This window comes from Megascapheus bottae, chromosome 22 (assembly GCF_031878675.1).
Source record: "Megascapheus bottae isolate mThoBot1 chromosome 22, mThoBot2.hap1, whole genome shotgun sequence".
Classification (NCBI taxonomy): domain Eukaryota; kingdom Metazoa; phylum Chordata; class Mammalia; order Rodentia; family Geomyidae; genus Megascapheus; species Megascapheus bottae.
In genome coordinates, this window is record NC_143530.1 from 8125298 (window position 1) to 8144786 (window position 19489).

Below are 19489 nucleotides of genomic sequence, written 5' to 3' on the forward strand. Positions count from 1 at the left end.
TAGACAAGCCTTTCTCCAGTGAGAACGCAGAGAGGGCGCTCCAGAGCCCACCGATGGGTGGAGGCTCGCAGTGTGTGTGTCTGTGTGTAGCGGCCCTGTGCTTTCTTCAGCTGACATTTGTGTGGTCATGGGCTCACAGGGAGGGGGCTGGCTGGGGAGGGGGCAAGAGTGGCCTGGTGCCAGGAGGTCCCTAGTGGTCCATTTGCCGCCCTCCTCCCCCAGGAGCTGGAGATGCAGGCGCGCGTGCACGGCCTCCCCACCACCTCTCCATCTGGCATGAACATGACAGAACTGGCCCAGCAGGTGGTAAAGCAGGAGCTGCCCGGCGAAGACAGCCCAGGGGAGGCGCTGATGCTGGGGGCTGAGGTCCCCGAACCTGAGCCACTGCAGGCTCTGCCTCCCCAGGCCCCCTTGCCCCCACCCACGCAGCCCCAGTCTCCATTTCACCCCCTGGACTTCAGCCACAGCCTGAGCTTTGGGGGTGGGGGTGATGAGGGGCCCACAGCCTACCCCGACCCCCTGGGGCCAGATCACAGCTCCCCATTCCCCAGCCTGTCCAAGAAGGATCTGGACCTCATGCTCCTCGACGACTCTCTGCTCCCGCTGGCCTCCGACCCCCTCTTCTCCACCATGTCGCCCGAGGCCTCCAAGACCAGCAGCCGCCGGAGCAGCTTCAGCATGGAGGAGAGTGACGTGCTGTGACGCAGGCCGCCCCTCCGCGGGCACCCAGAGGACCTGGGGGCCGGGCGGGCCGGGCGTCCCCTCCCATCCTTCGGGCTGCACCTGTGTGTGAAATAGCCATCTGCTCTGCCTCCTGCGCTCCCTCCTCGCGGGCCCCATTGGGACTTAGTGCCTCCCGGCAGCCCCTCAGAGGCCACCCTGTTCATGGGGCTGGCCGGGGACCGGCTTTCAGCCCGACTTCTAGAGGAGAAGTGACAGGGAAGTGAGGGGCTGGAGCAGGCTAGGACTCTCCTGGCAGGAGAGCCCATCTTCCGAGCCCGAGCCCCTTACCATTCACGAGGAGCGAGGAGTTCCAGAAGCGCCCTCGCCGAGCTGGTCTGGAGTTGCCCAGGCTTGCCTTCTAGGGGTGACAACAAGCCTGTCTGGCCCCCGCCTGGTACTCCCTCGCTCCCCCCCTTGGTGCTAACAGCTCTCCCCTGGGCCGTGTGAGGGGTTTGGGTTCGGGATGGAGTGGGACCGCTGTAGAAGAGCAGCTCCCCTTCCGCCCCCCACTTTGTGCCTTTAGTAAACACTGTGCTTTGTACCCGCTTGTCCTGTCTGTCTGCAGTGGCCGGCACTGGGTGAATCACCCTGTGAGCCCCTTCCTGGGCTCAGATTCCAGATGTTCCTTGAAGAGGATTGGGAGGGGGTATAGAGGAGGAACCCCACTTCTTCAGCACTGTCCTTAGGGAAGAAGAAAAGCAGCCCTAAATTGAGGGATGTTGATGGGGGGGCGTGGTGCCTCCTTAAGACCACAAGATGGCGCTGTAGCCACACTGGTTCAGCCTGCAGCTGGGCCAGACAGGGAGGATGAGGTGAGGTGGAGCAGCTCCCCTTGGGCACTGTGCCTGGACGGCTCCCCTTCCCTATTCCAGTGGCTTCTGGCCTTTTTTAAGATACCCTAGCTGGGCGCAGTGGCCAGCCAGCCTCCTCTTGCCTGGGGCCTGGGGCAGGACAGACTTCCAGGGTTGCTGGGCTGTGCTCTTGGTCTGACGGAGGCCCCACTCTCGTGATGGAGGAAACCGGGGCACGGGATGCCGTGGGAGTGGTGGGCATGGCCTCACACTGCCTGTGCAGTGTGGCCGTGAGGATGGAGCAGGCCTTGCCCAGGCCCCTCCACACTTTCTAATTTCTGCTGTGAGAGACCGAAATGGCTTCCCCTTCCGTGGGACCTTGAGAGGCTCGAGGCCTAATTTAAAATTCTTGGGATGAAAATGTGAAGAGGCAATTGCCTGTGCAGAGCAGGAGAAGAAATCCACGCTGGAGGAATCAAGCATGTGGAGGGCGCCGCCGTGGACCTGGGCTGGCCCGGTTGGCTGAGATGGGGATTAATGTCAAGGTCAGGTACGAGTCCTGGATGACCTTGTAGAGAAGCCTGAGCTGAGCAGGTGTTAGCTTCTCCTTCCAGAGACAGGTCCCAGCCGGCTGCCTGGGAAGCGGGACCCCTGACCCCCGCAGGGTGAACCCTGGCTGGATGGAGGCGCTCCCCTGCAAATCCTGGCCTGGGCAGTGGAGAGGGGTGGTAGGGGTGGTGTGCCAGCTGTCTGTGGCCCTTCCTTCAGGCTGTGAGGGGCTTTTTGCTACCCTACTTGGGCCCCCTTCACCTTGGCAGTTTACACTGTGAAGTGGAGAGGGCTCCTCGGGACCCCTTCTCCTAACTGCCATCCAGGTTTCTGGATGTCCTCAGCTTGGGGAGCAGGGTTTGGATGACACGTTGTATGTCGTGGGTGTGAGTGGGGTTCTGTCCACAGGAGGGCGCCCAAGGCCGCCGCCTGTCCCAGCTGGTGGGAAGGAAGGAGGCTAAACCTAGTGGAACATTCCATGCCGTCTGCCTGGGTGGCCGCCACTCTACCTGGAGGACCTACCATCTGGTTAAGGCCCACCCTGGGCCACCTCCAGCACTTCAACACACACACACACACACACACACACAGCCCCAAACTCAATGTTCTTCCATCCTGTCTGTGCTTCTGCCCTGCCCCCCCCAAGCCACCTGGCTAGTCCAAAGAGAAGGCCTCAGGATTCCCCTCCTGCCCCGCCCCCAGCCCCCAGAACCCTAGCTTCCACCCCTCCCTGTCTCCTCTAGCTCATCCTTTTTCTTCGCTCCCTCTTTTTCTGAGGGGGGCAGTGAAATTTATACAATATTTAAGCAGCCAGAGCCGGGTCCAGGAAGATATTATTAATGTAAAAGGGACAGGCTGCAAATGCTTTCGGACCTGGTTACAATTAGAGGGTGATTTTTCTAAAGGTCAATGAATTCAGATAATATCCACAGGGGGGAGAGAAATTTAATACCTTTTTAGTGAATTAATTAATTATAATATTATATCGGCTTGGGGTTCTTTTCCAGAGTGATTAAGGGAGTGATCTGTCTTCTATGTGCCTTCTACCATGCACGCGCTGTGGCCCAGCTAGGATGCCCCCTTCCCTCTCGCCTCTCCCGGCTCCTCTCCCCTTCCCTCTTCCCTCTCCTGGAGGCCACAGGGGGCTGTGACAGGTGAGGTAATGGCCATGGCCTGAGCCCCCAGACCTGGCCCTCCGCCCACCATCCACTGCTGTGTCACCACACCTCCCTACAGTGGCCCAAAGAACCACGATGTGGGCTGTGGCCTTCTTTACAAGTGGGGAAACTGAGGCCCTTGGGCGCCTGCAGGGATCGCTTGAGCTAGCTGGAAATATCTAGAAGAGAAGGGCCCATGCCTCCTAAACCCTGCCGCTGACCAGAGGACTGTGGTGTTGGGGTCCTCCCCGTCCCATCTGCACAGAAAACAGGCGGTTCCGTGCCTGCCCAGATTCACCCCAGGATATGGGGCCTCGTTGTGCCCCTGGAGGGGCCCAGATGTGGCCCAGGAGAGGTGCTTTCACCCACTGGTTCACCTATGCCTATCCTAAGCCATACACTCATTCAACACACCTCCGTGCCTTGTTACCGGTGTGTCAGCAGAGACAGCCTTCTCCACCCTCCCCTCCACCCGGAGCTCCGGGCAATGCCAGAGGGGTGGGCACTACCCCCTTCCTTTGTCCCTGGGCGGAGTCAGCTCTCCACCTGAGGAGCACACACTTAGCTAGGGGCGGGCGAGCCAGGAGCCAGTCCCAGGGGAGAAGTTGTAAGCCTGAAATGGTGACCAGTCCTGGCAGTGGACAGAGGCAGAGGTGACCTTGAGCTGGGGGGCTGTAGAGCAGCCTGGCAGGAGACAGAGCTCCAGGTCCAGGACCCAGCGTGCGCTCAGGCCTGATGGGCCCTGCTGGGGAGAGAGAGGCATGTGGGAGTGGCGTTGGATGAGGCTGGGTGAGCACCACCTCTGCCGGCACCCTGCCCAGGCCTGCTGACTGGGAGACTGGGGCAGGGACATCCCTGGTGGGCCCAGGAAGTCCCAGATCAGCTATGGCAAACAGACAGGCTCTGATGCCCACCTCGGGGGTGGGGGGGAGGCATACCTGTAACCCCAGTGCTCAGGAGGCTGTGGTAGGAGGATTTCAGTTTGAGGCCAGCCTCTACTACGTAGGGAGATTGTGTCTCAAAAAAAAAAAAAAGTAAACATAGAAAAAAAATGAGAAAAATAAAAGTAAGCCGTGGGGTGACTCTCTGGGCCTCAGTTTCCCCACCTGTAGTAGAAATGGAAAAATGCACCTCCTCCAGTGAAAGGAGCACCTAAACACTTTCCCAAACACCCTTGTCTCCCCTTGGACCCTCATTCTTTTTCTCTCTGGGGTGTCTGTGGAGGCCCTCGCCTGGGGTCCTTTGGGGGAGGTAATAGATATTTTCCTTCTGTCTCCTCTCTGTTCATCTCACCTTTCCCCTCTCTTCCCTAGGTGCCCCCACTGGCCCTCCCCGCCCACCCCTCCCCCCCCCCCCGTGCTCCTCTCTGCACGCGGGCTGGGGAGGGCCTTCCCATTGTACTATCTTTGGGCCCTAAATTAAAATTGATGACATCTTGAAATGAGCAGTGAGGGTAATTTTGCTTCTGAGCCGGGATGCTAATGAGGCCCCTTAATGGTGCAGACGCTGCGCTGACGGGTCGTGTGTCACTGGCGGCGGCCAGGGGGGTAATGGCCACGGTAAGTGCCGGTAATTACACCCTGTCTCCATGTATTTTGGCAGGCCTGGTGGGAGAGCAGGGGCTCAATCACCGTCAGAGGGGGGGCACCCCCCTCCATCTGCAGCAGGACTGACAGAGATCTCCTCTCCCCCTCCCGTCCAGCCAGGCCCCTCCTCCTCCAGCCCCACCTAGAGTGCAGGTCTGGGGCATCAACCTGGGATGCAGCAGAGGTGCTTGTGCCCAGTGAAGCTGCAGTGGATGCCTCCAGACCCCCATATTCTCACCTTCACAGCCTGGGCATCTCCCACACACCCAGGACCCTGTCTGGTCACACCCTCCGCTCTGTGTACTGGCCCTGTGTGGCCTGCATGCCGCTGTGCACATCCCTGCCTGCCACACCCAGCTCTTGTCTTCACACTTCACTTTTGGTGGTGTGGAGTGGGGGGGGTCATGTCCCTGAGCTCACTGTCAGGCTGGCACTCTACTACTTAACCCACAGCTCCACTTCCAGCTTTTGAATGGTTAACTGGCCATAAGAGTCTCACAGACCTTCTTGCCCAGCCTGGCTTTGAACCACAATCCTCAGATCACGGAGTCTTCCTGAGCTGCTAACACCTGGCGACAGGTAACATTTTAATTCCCATTTGATGATGCAGAAATTCAGCATCTGGGCCCAGGTCACCGAGCTGGGGGAGTGTCCGAGGGAGGACTGGAATTCAGGTGTGTTTTCTTCTGCCCCTATCTTGTGTCCTACACCTGCCTGTGCATAAATACACACACACACACACACACACACACACACACACATGCATTTGTCACGTAAATTCACGCACATAAACTATGTAAAAGTCCGCCTAGGGAGCTGGTCATGCACACACTGACGAGGACACACGTGTGCAAGCATGTATGTGTTTGCTGAGATCCCAGGAAACTCACTCTCCAGGCACTGAGTGCAGAATGACATGGAGAAGCCCAGAGCAGCTTGGAGACTATGCAGATAGCCTTTCCCCAGGCTCATACCCTCAGCCCTCACTGTTGTTAAAGCAGAATGACACAGCCACACAAAGGAGGGCGGTGCCCAGTGGCACCGTCCATGCTGGGCATGCGTATATATGTGTCTGTGCACTGCTGCCCTGTGATGCCTTCGTGCTCCCCACGTGGAACCTGCAGCCCTGGGTCGCTCCACTGTACACGTGGTGTACAGCCCTGGTGCCAGCAGACGCCTTACAGGGTCCCCAGCATTTGCTGCCTCTGTACCCTGCCCTGCCCACAGCATCTGCCAATCCTAAGATTATGGTAGAGGTCAAAAGCACAGATTTTGGCATTTGGCTGCCTGAGTTCTGGGTCATCTCTTATGGCGATTGGCTGTGCCTACCCCCTGCCTCAGTTTCCCCCTCTGTACCTGGGGATATGGTGTGAGTCTGTTCACAGGGAAGGCCAGGTGGCTGGGGAGACAGGAGGGTCGCCAGTGAGGATGGATTATCTAGGGAGAAACTTTGCCTTCTGCTCTGGGAAGGTGAGCAGGGCTGTGTGTGGGGCCAGAACAGACCAGAGGGAAAAGGCTGGCTGTGTAGGAGGCTGGGGCTGTGTAAGGGCTGTGTCTGTGGGGTGTCTTCTAAGGGCCAGCTCCTCCTGCTCTCCACTGAGTTGCCCTGAGCTCCTCAAACCCCACGGAGGCTGCAGAGTGGACTCTGAAGCCCTGATTCAGTGGGGAGGGCCCTTACGGGAGGCAGACTGAGGCAGCCTGGATCAGAGGTGCCCCCCACGGTAGAAGCAGTTATTACACTGCGTCCCTGACAAACCAAACCACGAGAGGCCGAAACTATCAGCACCTGGAAATGCACCACTGAATGAACTCTATTGAATCTAACTGACCAAATGTCATCATTGGCTTAGTCTAAGCTGCTGTGCTGGGGATGGAACCCAGAGCCTCCTGAGTGCCAAGCAAGCACCCCACCCAGGAGTCACACCCCTCATCTCAAATGTGTTCCAAACACAGAGCCTGCCTTATGTTCGTGTTGAATAGCTTGTGGACTCACATACTTCGGCATTTTGTAGACCCAATGGGATATGATATGAAAACACAAAGTCCTTGCTGCACAGTGTGTGATAGAGTTCATTATTTCCTTTTCTGACAGTCAGCTGATGGGCAGAGCACTGCAAGAGAGTACCATGCCGGGCCGGGAGTTTGGCCTAGTGGTTAAAGTGCTTGCCTAGCATGCATGAAGACCCCGGTTCGATTCCTTGGTACCACATACATAGAAAAAAAGCCAGAAGTGGTGCTGAGGCTCAAGTGGTAGAGCTCTAGCCTTGAGAAAGTCCAAGGACAGTGCTCAGGCCCTGAGCTCAAGCCCAGGACTGGCAAAAAAAAAAGAGTACCATACCTTATATCGCTGCCTCAGGGTAGTGGAACAGGCCTATAATCCCAGCAACATGGTAGCCAAGGTCAGCCCTGGGCAAAAAGTGAAAGATCCTATCTGAAAAGTAACTAAAGAAATAAAGGAGCCAGACTCGATGGCTCACGCCTGTAATCATAGCTGTTCAGGAGGCTGAGATCTGAGGATCTCGGTTCAAAGCCAGCCAGGGCACAAAAGAACCTAAGACTCTTATCTCCAATTAACCTCCAGAAAATGGGAAGTGGGGCTGGGCTGGAGGGTAGGGTGGTAGCCTTGAGCTAAAGAGCTCAGGGACAGCGCCCTGGCCAAGTTCAAGCTCCATCACCCACCAAAAAAGAAAGAAAGAAAGAAAGAAAGAAAGAAAGAAAGAAAGAAAGAAAGAAAGAAAGAAAGAAAGAAAGAAAGAGAAAGAAAAGAAAAAGAAAAAGAAATACAGGAGTGGGGCACAGTGGCTCATGTCTGTAATCCTAGCTACTCAGGAGGCTGAGATCTGAGGATCGAAATTGAAATGAGACTTTTATTGTCAATTAACCAGAAAATTAGAAGTGAAGCTGTGGCTCAAAGTAGAATGCTAGCCTTGAGCAAAGGAGCTCCAGAACAGATCCCAGGCCTTGAGTTCAAGCTCCACAACCAACCAAAAAAAACCAATCAGACATGTATTTCTTTGGAGCTCATCAGTGGAGCCCCCAGGGAGAGGTGGGGGTGTCTGTATTTGCATTCTCCTCCTAAAAGGGTAGCTGGCTTCAGGCCAGGACAATGTGACCTCCTCGGTTTGGTTTTCTGTCTTGGTCCCCACAGGTGTCTTGGCTGCTAGGGCCTGAGAAAGGGGGTGGGAAAAACAAAACAAAAAAAAAAAAAACACTTCCTAATGAACAATTAGTGTCTGCTGCGTGGCTAATCATGTGGTTCCGTGTAATTAAGAAGTTAATTAGTGCTGTGTCAATTCAGGTTTAATTAGTCCCCTCTTCAGACAAGCCTGCAAGACCCTCCTGCTGGAAATTTCTGGAAGATGAAGGACGGCTGCTTCTCTGCCAGTGGACCTGAAAGTGCATCTGGTCAGCTCTGGGCGATGAGGCTTACAGCTAAGACTGCGTCCCCACCCTCAGCGGCCCTGTCCTCAATGAAGGCCACAGCCCTAGGGGGACCTCAGTGACCAGCCCTGCCTGATCTCCTGAGCGCCCCCGACCACCCCAGTCAGTCCACACCACTCCTGAGCTTTTCCACGTAACTCCACATTTCTGCATCCTAACAGCCGCTCCACAGAACTGTCCCTGACCCCTCACTCAGAAGCGATGTCCCCACATTCAAAGGAACCCAGAGAAAAAAGGCCCATGGAGACGTGGGCTCCCCCGCCTCTCGTGGTCAGGAAGGCAACTCTGGGCTCTTGACAGGAAGTGGTCAGTGGGGTCACGTCGAGTTCTTAGTGGGTGTGGATGGGACCTCCTCAGGTCATCCTGTCCACGCAGCTCAGCAGGCGTTTCTGACACTCCGTGGATGCCAGACCCCGGCCTGGGTCCAGAGACAGAGGTAGAAGAGGAAATCTGGTCTATGTTGTGGTAAGCAAACCCTTTGGGCACAGAGGTGACACCTCAGGGACTAGTGGCAGTCCCCCCAATGCCCCTTCCCCCAGCAAGGGGAGCTGCAAGGGCCATTGGGGGAGGGGAAGCCAAGAGATTTGGAGGGGGGCTGGGAGCGAAGGAAATGGAGAAGGGAGATAATTGTTCCCGTTTGACAACTTTTTCTAATTAGGGACCAATTATGTCCTCAGGTGCCTAATTGGGGTCCTGGTAGATTCTCTAATTTGCTAGGTAATTATTGGCCAGTAATTCCACCAGCAAGAAACTGGGGGAAGAATTATGTGATCATAACATTTAAGTTTTTCACTGTTGGGGGGAAGGGCTTTGCCCAGAAAAGAATCTGGGTGCTCTAGTAACAATTCTCTTCTCCCACCCCCGACCCCGCTCCTCCGCAGCAAGTGTGTCTCTACCCAGAAACGCATGGCCAACACTGTAAGAGTACAGGGATGTTGTGATTTTGCTTCTCTACTACCCATTCAGCTTGTTTTGTTTTTTTGGTGGTTTTTTTTTTCTTGGGTGCCAGTTCTGGGATTTGAACTCAGAGCCCCATGCTCTTGGCTTTGTCTTAGCTTATTCACTTAAGATTGGGTGCACTGCCATTTGAGACACAACTCCACTTCTACTTTGTGTATATGTGTATGTGTGGGTCATGGGGCTTGAACTCTGGGCCTTGGTGCCGTCCCTGAGGTCTTCATTCAGCTGAAGGCCACTGCCTAGCCCTGAGGCACAGTGCCACTTCCAGTTTTCTAATGGTTAATTGGAGAGTCTCATGGACTTTAGTGCCCGGGCTGGCTCTGAATCTCGATCCTCAGATCTCAGCCTCTTGAGTAGCTAGGATTACAGGCCTGAGCCACCACGCCTGGCTCCACTTTTTAGCTGGTTATTTGGAGATAAGAGTCTTACAGACTGTCCTGTCTAGGCTGGCTTCAACTCATAGTCCTCCTATTTCAGCCTCCTGAGTGGCTGGGATTGCAGGGGTGAGCCATCGGTGCCGCCGGGCATCATCTGCTTTGTGTCTTGTAGCTGTGTCCTTGCTTCTTTTGAAATGTGGCACCTGCACTTTGACCCCTGCTCCTTTGCTCCTGGGTGGGCTGGAGCTTCTGGTGCAGTGCCCTTTATTGTCATTTCCTCCCCAGGCACATCCAGCAAAATGCCCAGTGCTGCTGGCTCAGGGATTCGCTCCCAGGGTGCCATGGGATCCACACATTTGCAGTGCAGCCTCCTGGCTGGGCACTGATAAACTATGCAACGAATTCTCTTCCTCCCCTTCCTCTCCCTCCTTCCCTTCTCCCCCCTCTTTCCCTTCCTCCTCCTCCAGCTCCTCCCTCCTCCCAGTTCTGGGGCTTGAACTCAGGGCCTGGGCACTGTCCTTGGACACTTGAGCTCAAGGCTAGGGTTCTACCACTTGAGCCACAGCACCATTTCTGGCTTTTTCTGTGTATGTCATACTGAGGAATCAAACCCAGGGCTTTGTGCATGCTAGGCGAGCACTCTACCACTGAGTCACATTCCCAGCTCCTTCTTTTTTCTTTTTTTTTTTGGTAGATTAGTGGAGGTAAAAGGTTTGAAGACCTCCCTGCCTGGGCTCTCTGGGAACTGTGAGCCTCAGATCTCAGCCTCCTGAGTGGTTAGGATTACAGACCTGAGCTACAGCTCTTTCTCATGAGGTTGTCAGGGCATCTATTTCCACCGACAGCCTGCAACAGGAGTCTCTGAGGCAGAGGGCAGGAGGGCAAGGCCGTGGGCCCCAGCTCTCCACTTGATCATGGGAGGCAGAAGCTCCGGCTTTCATCCCCCACTTCCGCCTGCAGCTCCCAGCTCTGAGAACCAATCAATTCCTTCTTTGGCTTAAGCTACTTTGCACCAGCTTTCTGTCACTAGCTTGGCAGGTGTGGAGCTCTCTGGATTCCTCACCAGCAAAGCGAGGCTGGATGACAACCCGTCCCTTCCTCTCCTGGAGAATCGATGCGGAGACCAGTCAGGGGGGTTTTGCTACAAATAACAGAAAACCCAATTAAAGCAGTCTGTGTGATAACAGGAAGTTCAGAGGTAGGGTGGTTCCACGCTGACTTAATCAGCTGGTGGAGATGTCGCCATTGCCTTTCTTTTTGCTTTTCTTTTTTGATGGTACTGGGATTAGAACTAGGCAAGTGCTCTGGCACTGAGGTCACACCTCCAGCCCTTTCTGTCTTAGGTTATTGTTCAGATCGTCTTGCTGCTTTGCACAGCCCATCTTAGACTACTGTCTTCCTATCTTACAGCATTGAGATGACAGGGGCACTGCCATGCCCTGCGTATTTGTTGAACTCTGTACCTGGGCTGGCTTTGAACCTTGATCCTTCTGATCTTTACCCCCTAAGATGCTGGGATTACAGGTGTGAGTCAACATACCCTATCCAGATAGGGTTTTTCTTTCTACTCTGGAATAGTTGGGGAACGGTCTTACCTTTTAAATGCGTGCACCTCATAGTCTCAAGATGTCCATTCTGTCTAGTTTACATGCTGACCGCAGTAGGAGCAGAAAGAGAATGCCCATCTTTAGGCCTGGAAGACTGACGACTTACCCTCATGCTCATTGGCCACGATAGTGTTACGTGATTGTCTCCAAACCAATCACTGGCAGAGAGCAGATGGCCAGGAAGACCAAGGCCCATCAGGATCTTCTTCTGGAGCTGGGTCTCCCGTCCTTAAATCTCCAGGTGCTCAAGAGGAGTGAACAAACCTAGGCCAGTTAGAAAAGGGGAACGGGGATGGCCCTGGGGCTGAGACAGCTGTCTCCTAAGCAGACATCTCTGTTGTGGTAGAAATTTTGGCTAGGGACTCCTGTCTGTAACCCGGGCTACTCAGGAGGCTGAGATCTGGGGATCACCATTTGAACTTAGCTGCAGTAGGAAAATCCTTCCTGAGACTCTCACCTCCAGTTAACCCAAGAAAAACCGAAGTGATGTTGTGGCTTGAGTGGTAGAGTGCCAGCCTTGAGCAACAAAGCCAAGGGGACAGTGTCCAATTCCTGAGTTCACACACACACACACACACACACAAACTTTGGCTGAGCGAGCGTCCTATCGTGAAGAAGGTACACTCCTGTGCAGCCTCCTTTGTAGGTGACCATGACCAGTGGAAAGTTAGCCGACATTCCAGCAACTTCCAGGAACTCGTAGTCCCAAGATGCCCTATTTCTGTTTCTCCTCCATTTCCTGTCTAATGTTGAGCTGCAATCGCAATCCCCCCCATCTCCTCCCATGTTATTTTTCCTTCCTTCCTTCCTTCCTTCCTTCCTTCCTTCCTTCCTTCCTTCCTTCCTTCCTTCCTTCCTTCCTTCCCTGTTGTTGGTGGTAGGGACTGAACTCAGGAGCTGGGTGCTATCCCTGAGCTCTTTGTCCCAGGCTAGCACTCTACCACTTTGAGCCTCCTCTTTATTGAGTGGTTCATTGGCAACAAGTCTCACAGGGACTTTTCTGCCTGGTCTGGCTTTGAACTGTGATCCTCAGATCTCAGCCCCCTAAGTAGCTAGGATCATAGGCATGAGCCACCGGTGCCAGCTGCTGCTGACAGAGGCAAACATTTCCAGTGCCGGTGGTGGTGTGGGAGGCTCGGGATGTTACCTGCAGCCGAAGGGCAGGCGAAGCAGCCCTCCCTCCTTCCTCCACCCTTTCCCCTCCCTGCTGCATGGAGGAAGCTAGGCTGCTCCACACCTGTTCAGCCTGGGAGGAGTGAGTTGCACCCTCAGGGACGCTTGTCCTGGAAGGATCTGGAAGGTCCCTCTTTTGCTTTCCTCCTGAGTTGAGCAGGCAGAGGAGGCCACGCCGCCAGCGGCCCCTCGGGTGCCTGAGCAGCACCAGCATGTCTCAGTGGGATGTGTTCCGTGCTCTCCGCAGACTGGCAGGGGCCGAGTGCAGGTGGCACAGGCCCCAGTGGGGACCCCCCCTTTTCCCTGCTCCCCTTTGCAGGTGATAGGCAGGGACTGGCCACTCTGCCCTCGGCCTCTGCGGGAGGAGCTGCTGTCCCTAAGAGCTTTCTCAGCAGCCCAGCAGGCTGAAGCCAGGAAGTGGATGAGCTCTCTGGGAACAGGCCACCGGAGGTCACTTACTGCCTCAGGCCCCTCGGAGGGGGCATGTCCCATAGGACTGAGCTCCCGTGGTTTGTTTGTTTTTTCTTTTTTTCCTCAGGGCTGCCTTTCCTGGTCCCATGGCCCATTTCTACTTAGGTTTCTTTTGGTTTTTTGTTGGTTGTGAGGCTTGAACTCAGGACCTGGGTGCTGTCCCCGAGCTCTTCAGTGGAAGGCTAATGCTCTACCACTTTGAGCCACAGTGTCACTTCTGGTTTTCTGCTTAATTGGAGATAAAAGAGTCTCACAGACTTTCCTGCCCAGGTTGGTTTTGAATTCTGATCCTCAGATCTCAGCGTCCTGAATAGCTAAGATTATAGATGTGAGGCCACTGGTGCCCGGCTCTGCTTTCTTTCTTTCTTTCTTTCTTTCTTTCTTTCTTTCTTTCTTTCTTTCTTTCTTTCTTTCTTTCTTTCTTTCTTTCTATCCTTCTTTTGATGCAGTGTCAGGGCTTGAACTCAGGGCCCCAGAGAAAGGCTTCCCCAAGAAAATCACTTGGACAGTTGGTCACATGCAAAAGGAACAGGAGCCTGACAGGCTACCTTGCTGAGAGAGAGCAGCAGCTGGGCAGCCAGAAGCCCAGGTTGACAGGATGGTATGGAGCACGAGAGTGGAAAGCTGTGCTGTGGAAGGGGTTAACATGCACAGTGTAGCAGCACAAACAAACAAGGGAGAGGGAAATTGCATTTGGGGGAGGGCTGCCACTTGAGACTGCAGCTTCCCGTGTCACTTGGTTTCAGGGAAAGCGTGTGTCACCTGATTTGGGGGAAAGGCAGTTTTGTTCTTGCTGAAGGTTTACAGTGGCAGACTGGGTAAGAAGATGGCGAAGGAAGGCTCGCGGCTCACCCGTGGCGCTGTTCCTGAGCTCTTTTGTTCAAGGCTAGTGCTCTACCACTTGAGCCATAGCTCCACTTCCAGCTTTTTGGTGGTCAACTGGCCGTAAGAGTCCCAGACTTTCTTGTCCAGGCTGGCCCCTCTCTGAGTAGCTGGGATCACAGGCGGGAGTTACAGTGGTGCCCCACTACTTAGACCTGTTGAATTCCAATAAAGGCACTGGAAATACAGCCTAGTGGTAGAGTGTTTGCCTAGCACGCAGGAAGCCCTGGGCTCTATTCCTTAGTACCACATACACAGAAAAATCGAGAAGGGGAGCAGTGGCTTGTGATAGAGTGCTAGTCTTGAGCAAAAGAAGCTCAGGGATAGTGGCCAGGCCCTGAGTTCAAGACCCAGGACTGGGGGAAAAAAAATTCCAACACATTTTGAACTTCAATTTTTTGTTGTTGGTGGTGGTGGGACTTGAACTCTGGGCCTGAGTGTTGTCCCTGAGCTCTTCAGCTCAAGGCTACCACCCTACCCCTCGAGCCATAGCACCACTTCTGGTTTTCTAGTGGTTAACTGGAGATAAGAGTCTCATGGTCTTTAGTGCCTAGTGTGGCTTTGAACCTTGGTCCTCAAATCTCAGTCTCCTGAGCAGCTAAGATTACAGGCATGAACCACCATATCCAGCTTGAATTTGAATTTTTGTTTTGCCTCTGTGGGGCGATGGGAGCTAACTTAAGACCACATCTGACCCAGTGTAGGCCAAGAGGCAGAAACTGTAAACCATTCTCTCCCATGCTCTGGTAAAAGGTGTGGGAGAAGAAGGGATTTCTTATTTAGTTGCCATTTGGGGCATACTGTGTGAGTACACAGTGATTGGGGCTGTGGTAGCCCTGTGACCAGGACGAGATATATGGACTATAGTCTGAACAGGAGAGAGCAGAAGGACAGAAACCAGGCTTCCTGATGGTACCTTTGAGCCCCTGGGTGTCTTGGGACCACACACCTCTGCATATTTAGTTGAGGAGATACAGATTAAGCCTACAGATTAAGCCACCGGTCTCTGGGTTATTTGCTTCTTGCCAAATATGTCAATTACTGATACAGGCTTTGTTTCTCTCCCCCCACCCCCGCCGCCCTTTTTGGGGGCTGGTACTGGGGCTTGAATTCAAGATCTCACATTCTTCCTGAGCTCTGCTACTCAAAGCTGGCATTCTGCCTCTTGAGCCATATTCCCACTTCCAGGTTTTTTGTTGTTGCTGTTTTGATGGTTAGAGATAAGAACGATTTGGCTTTGTCTGCCCTGGCTGGCTTTGAGCCTTGATCCTTCAGATCTCAGCCTTCTGAGTAGCCAGGAGGACAAAGGTGAGGCACTGTGATCTTTCTGTCCTCTTGTGATTTGACCCACTGGTGGCTACCATCTTGTGGCATCAGCGAAGGGCTAAGAGAAGCCTGGGTGGGTGGCAGGCAGTCCCCACAGGTGGCTGACGACCAGGATCCTGGGAAAGAGACAGAAGGGTGCCAGGGCCCCAAGGGCAGGGAGGCAAATCCTCCATCAATCTGGCCGGGTGGGCATTATTATTGTTGTTATTATGAAGCGTCTCAAGGCTGGCACTCACCCTGGCCTGGCTGAGTCCCTAATGGTCCCATAAATCCCAGCCATAAAGAGTAATGGGGGGAGACAAATGAGATAATTAGAAATAAATCTCGCCGAGGTCTCTATCTATCAGCGTCCCTGGAACTGGCCAATCTTCCGAGCCATTAGCCGGGCCCCTAATTAACGCTGAGCTGCCCAGCTCTGCAGAGGCTCCAAGGGAGGGAGCCAGGCCCTGGGATATCACTGCCCTCTGTCCCTGCAGGGGTGACCTTGGGAGAGGCCGAGGGTCAAATGCCCACAAGCTGCCTGCCAAGCTTTCTCTTTGTCTTCATTTCCTCTCCCTCCTCTTCCCTCCACCTCCAACTTGGTCCTTGTCATGGTACAGGCTTAGAAGGTCTGGGTTGGAAGGAATTGTGGGAACCCCCTCCCCCCTTAACAGCCCTCCTTTCTCAAAGACCCTGTCAAAGACCTGCTACACCTCACGGCAGCCCCACCCACTGTTCGGCCTGTGGGCTCATTTGAGGTGGATATTTGCTCTCTCTGGCCTCCAGGATGGGGTTCTTCCCTGTCTGACTTGTTTGTTTGTTTTGTGCTGACTGGGGTTTGACCTTCCTGGTTTCCCCGGCTCCTACTAAGCTTTTTGCTCAAGGCTGGCGTTCTATCACTTTGAGCCTCATCTCTACTTCCAGCTTTTTGGTGGTTCAATGGAGATAAGAGTCTCATGGATTTTTCTGCCTAGGCTGGCTTCAAACTGCAGTCCTTAGAACTCAGCCTCCTTAGCAGCGAGGATTATACGAAGGGTTCTCTGGCGCCTGGCTTTGTCTCTTCTTATTTCCAACCTAGCTGGAGCCACTGAGAAGGAAAGCGCCTCCTTCTTCCCAACCCCGAGTGTTGAGGCCAGTCTTCCTGACTCCTCTTCCTTGCCTCATACCAGGAGCTGTGTCCGACTACTGGACATTTCCAGCCTGGCTTGTTCACTGAGCTCCTGTAATGCAGTCCTTAGTGACAGCCTGACCCTACAGTGACTTCTCTTGTTTTCATCTGCCAGCCCCCTTTTTTGTTACAGCGTGGGCACCCCAACTTCTCTGATGAGCTCTTCCCCCCTCTCTGAAGGCAGTCAAGCAACCTGCCTTTCTTAGCCAGGGACTTGGGCCTAGCCAATCCCAGCTCTCCACTCCATGTACAGTGATTGGCCCAGAAATGAGCCTTTAGATCAGACTTGGCCAATCCGAGTCGATCCCTGGCCTTTACTACAGGGCCCCTGAGTCAATGGCAGCTGGGCAGTGGGGCATTTCCCCTTCTCACCCTCCTCCCCACCTGGCTGTTACCCAGAAAAAAAAAAAAGCCTGGAAATGGATGGCAGGATGTATGGATAGAGAGGTGGTGACAAGGCCAGGAAATGGCGACAAAGCTACTGACTGGGCTGTGACTGCCGGAGACACTGCAAACCAGTGTTCTGCTCTGCTCATCCCAGGAACTCTAGAACACCAAGAAAGAACAGCAACACAAAGGGCCCAGGGGCCAGCTCCGTCACCTCTGTCCCAGCCACACCTGCAGCTCCCACCTGCAGCAGCAATTCAGCCCCTCCCTCCCCCACAGGGGCAGCCACCCTACTTTCCCAGTTAGGGTGCAAACGTCCTGGTCTCTTCTTGATTCCGTGGAGGTCTGCAGCAGGGCTCAGAGCCCCTCGGGAGATCCTGAACCACCCCCCCCAACACACACTCACTGCCTGCTCACTTCCTTGGGAGCTGGCCAGGCCTGGGGACATGGCAGATCAGGAGATGGGTGATCAGGACTGGCTCAGCCCTGCAGCGCTGGGGTCAGGGCTGTGTCCTGAAGCTCAGTGTGCCCAGGGCAGGGCAGGAGGCAGGGATGCCAAGGATAAGCTCAGAAGCAGCCCTGCCTCCTGGAGGCAGCTGGAGGCCGTGAGTCCTGCTCTGCTTTCCTTGGATGGCTGTCTGGGCAGGGTGGTAGATGGCATCGAGAAAAAATATCACCTGATTCCCAACCAGCTGGGCTGAGGGCTGCGTGGGTGATGAGGGGAGGAGGGGGTGGCGTGGAATGAAGGGGGACTGGACATCGGCCTCTGTGGCCCAGCTCTGGCTCTGAAATGTAAAGTGTGTGTGTATAGACATTGTGTGTGTGTGTGTGTGTGTGTGTGCACACGCATGAAGGTGCTGGCTTACTTCCTTCTGTGCCCTGCCCCCCACCAAGTGTCCAGGATCTCAGATTTCAGCCACTGTCCTAAAGAAAACAGCCTGAGGCTGAAGGCAGGAAATGGGTGTTTGGATTGCAGGGGCCGCTTCCTGCCAGGGCCAGCGGGAGGGCCAGGAGGGGCTTCCCCACCTGGACCAGACCCGAGCCGCTGGCCCTCAACCCCAGCCTGGGAGGGGGGGCAGAGGCTATGAGAGGCTGGGGGAAAGCCCTCGGCTTTAGTTTGACAGATCCAGGGTAGAAGGAGAGGAGAAGGCAGCGTCTCCAGTGGACGGCTCTGTTAGTATCACACATGCGTGGGACTGGCAATGCCACGTTCCAGAATATTCTGTGGAGGTAGCTTGCTCATGTCAAAGGGTATGTCCACGTAGACCTCTGTGTGGCACAGTGGCCAGGAAGGGACAGGGCAGTCTGCTCTCCACCGAGAGGCTCAGCCCGCCACAGAGGCTCCACTGGTTCTGCGCCTGGCACGAGCTCCCAGGCATCCTGATTGGGGTGCAGTGCTGGGCATATGTGTTGGCTCTTTTGGGGGCGGGAAAGAGAGAGGGAAGGAAGGAAGGAAATGTATAAATGCTTCAATAAGCATAGCTTGGACTTGGAACCTGTGGGCCTTGAACACGCAATAACCGAATAGAACCAGAACGCACCGATACCTGGGAGAATGCTGGGGGCTTCTCGATACCTGGGAGAATGCTGGGGGCTTCTCGATACCTGGGAGAATGCTGGGGGCTTCTTTCCAGGCTGCCCTGTGGGACCCCAGATGACCTCTTCCTGTCTGCTTCCTAAGTGTCCTGTGGTTCCAGATGTGGGAGAATCTGAACGAGGAGAGGCTGAGGGGCAGGGTGGGCGGAGCTGCTCCTCAGTGCCTATTCCTGAGGTGAGCTGCCCCCCAGGACACCCTTGAAGAGGGCTTGGCTCCAGCCAGCACTCTCTCCCTCCTGCCCTTGTTTTTTCCTTTCTTTCTTTCTTTCTTTCTTTCTTTCTTTCTTTCTTTCTTTCTTTCTTTCTTTCTTTCTTTCTTTCTTTCTTTCTTTCATCTCCTTCAGTACCACTCACTCCAGCCCCACTTACAATGGGGTATACATACTTGTAGGCTTTCCCAGCAGTCTTCTTTTCAAGGCACCCCAAATTCCTTCCCATGGGGCACTATCTTCCTCCCTCTGGACCTTGTGGTTTCTCCAGTATCCAGGGTGTGGGGTACACCCTGCCAGGTCCCCACGCTCTAGTGTCAGACCCTTCTCTTGGCACACAAAGAGCATTGGACTCTGAGCCCCCTCACCCCCAGTCCTGACCTGCTTCCTTCTTCCTCAGACCCCTGGCAATTGGGACACACTGAGACTGGGAGTGTGACCTCCCACTAGTCTGCAGATGTCCCTAGGGTAGGGACCCCCCAATCCACTCTCACACCCTGTCACCCCTTTGCCACTGAGTTGAGGAAAGGGGTGGGGGTGGAGAAGCCAGAGACAGACAACAAACCATTAATTAATCCAAGCCTAATCCAAGCCAGAACACATCTGCTGTTCATCAGTGCTATGCCAAGTTAACCCTTCCCTCTCTGGGCTCCCCCTTCCCCTGGATGGGCAGAAGGAGCAGTGTGTGTCTATTGGGGTGGAATGTCCCCCCTCTTTTCCCTTGCAGGGAGAAGATGAAGGGCAGAACAGCTTTCTGGGGGTACAGAAGGCAGAAGAGGAGGCCAACACTCCAGAGTCTTTGCCCGTGTGGGTGCTTTTTACTGCCAGGAAAGCAGAGGTGGACAAATACCTTTATTTACAGCATCAAAAGAAGCAAACCCTGCCTCTGTCCCTCCCACCCCCTTCCAGTCTTGGCCATACTGTTCCCCACTCCCACCCTACCCCACCCCGGGCAGACCCAGGCCTTGGCCTCTCGCTTTCTCTGCCTGGATTAGGCCCCACTAGAGCCTAGGGAAGGTGCTGGGGGCGTGGCCCCGGCGGGGGCGGGTCTGGAGGGGCGTGGCCCGGCGGGGGCGTGGCCCTCGGGGGCGGGGCCTGGCCGAGGAT

General features: G+C 54.8%; 1 protein-coding gene across 3 annotated transcripts in view; it reads left to right on the forward strand.

Moving 5' to 3' along the window:
- Positions 1 to 1264, forward strand: part of Tfeb (transcription factor EB) — a 40343-nt gene extending 39079 nt beyond the window's left edge. For all 3 annotated transcript variants that reach the window (XM_090355691.1, XM_090355689.1, XM_090355690.1), the window contains one exon: positions 223 to 1264. In XM_090355691.1, coding sequence (XP_090211817.1) covers positions 223 to 702 — 480 coding nt within the window. In that variant the 3' untranslated portion in view covers positions 703 to 1264. The remainder of the gene's footprint in view (positions 1 to 222) is intronic.
- Positions 1265 to 19489: the final 18225 nt, after the last annotated feature.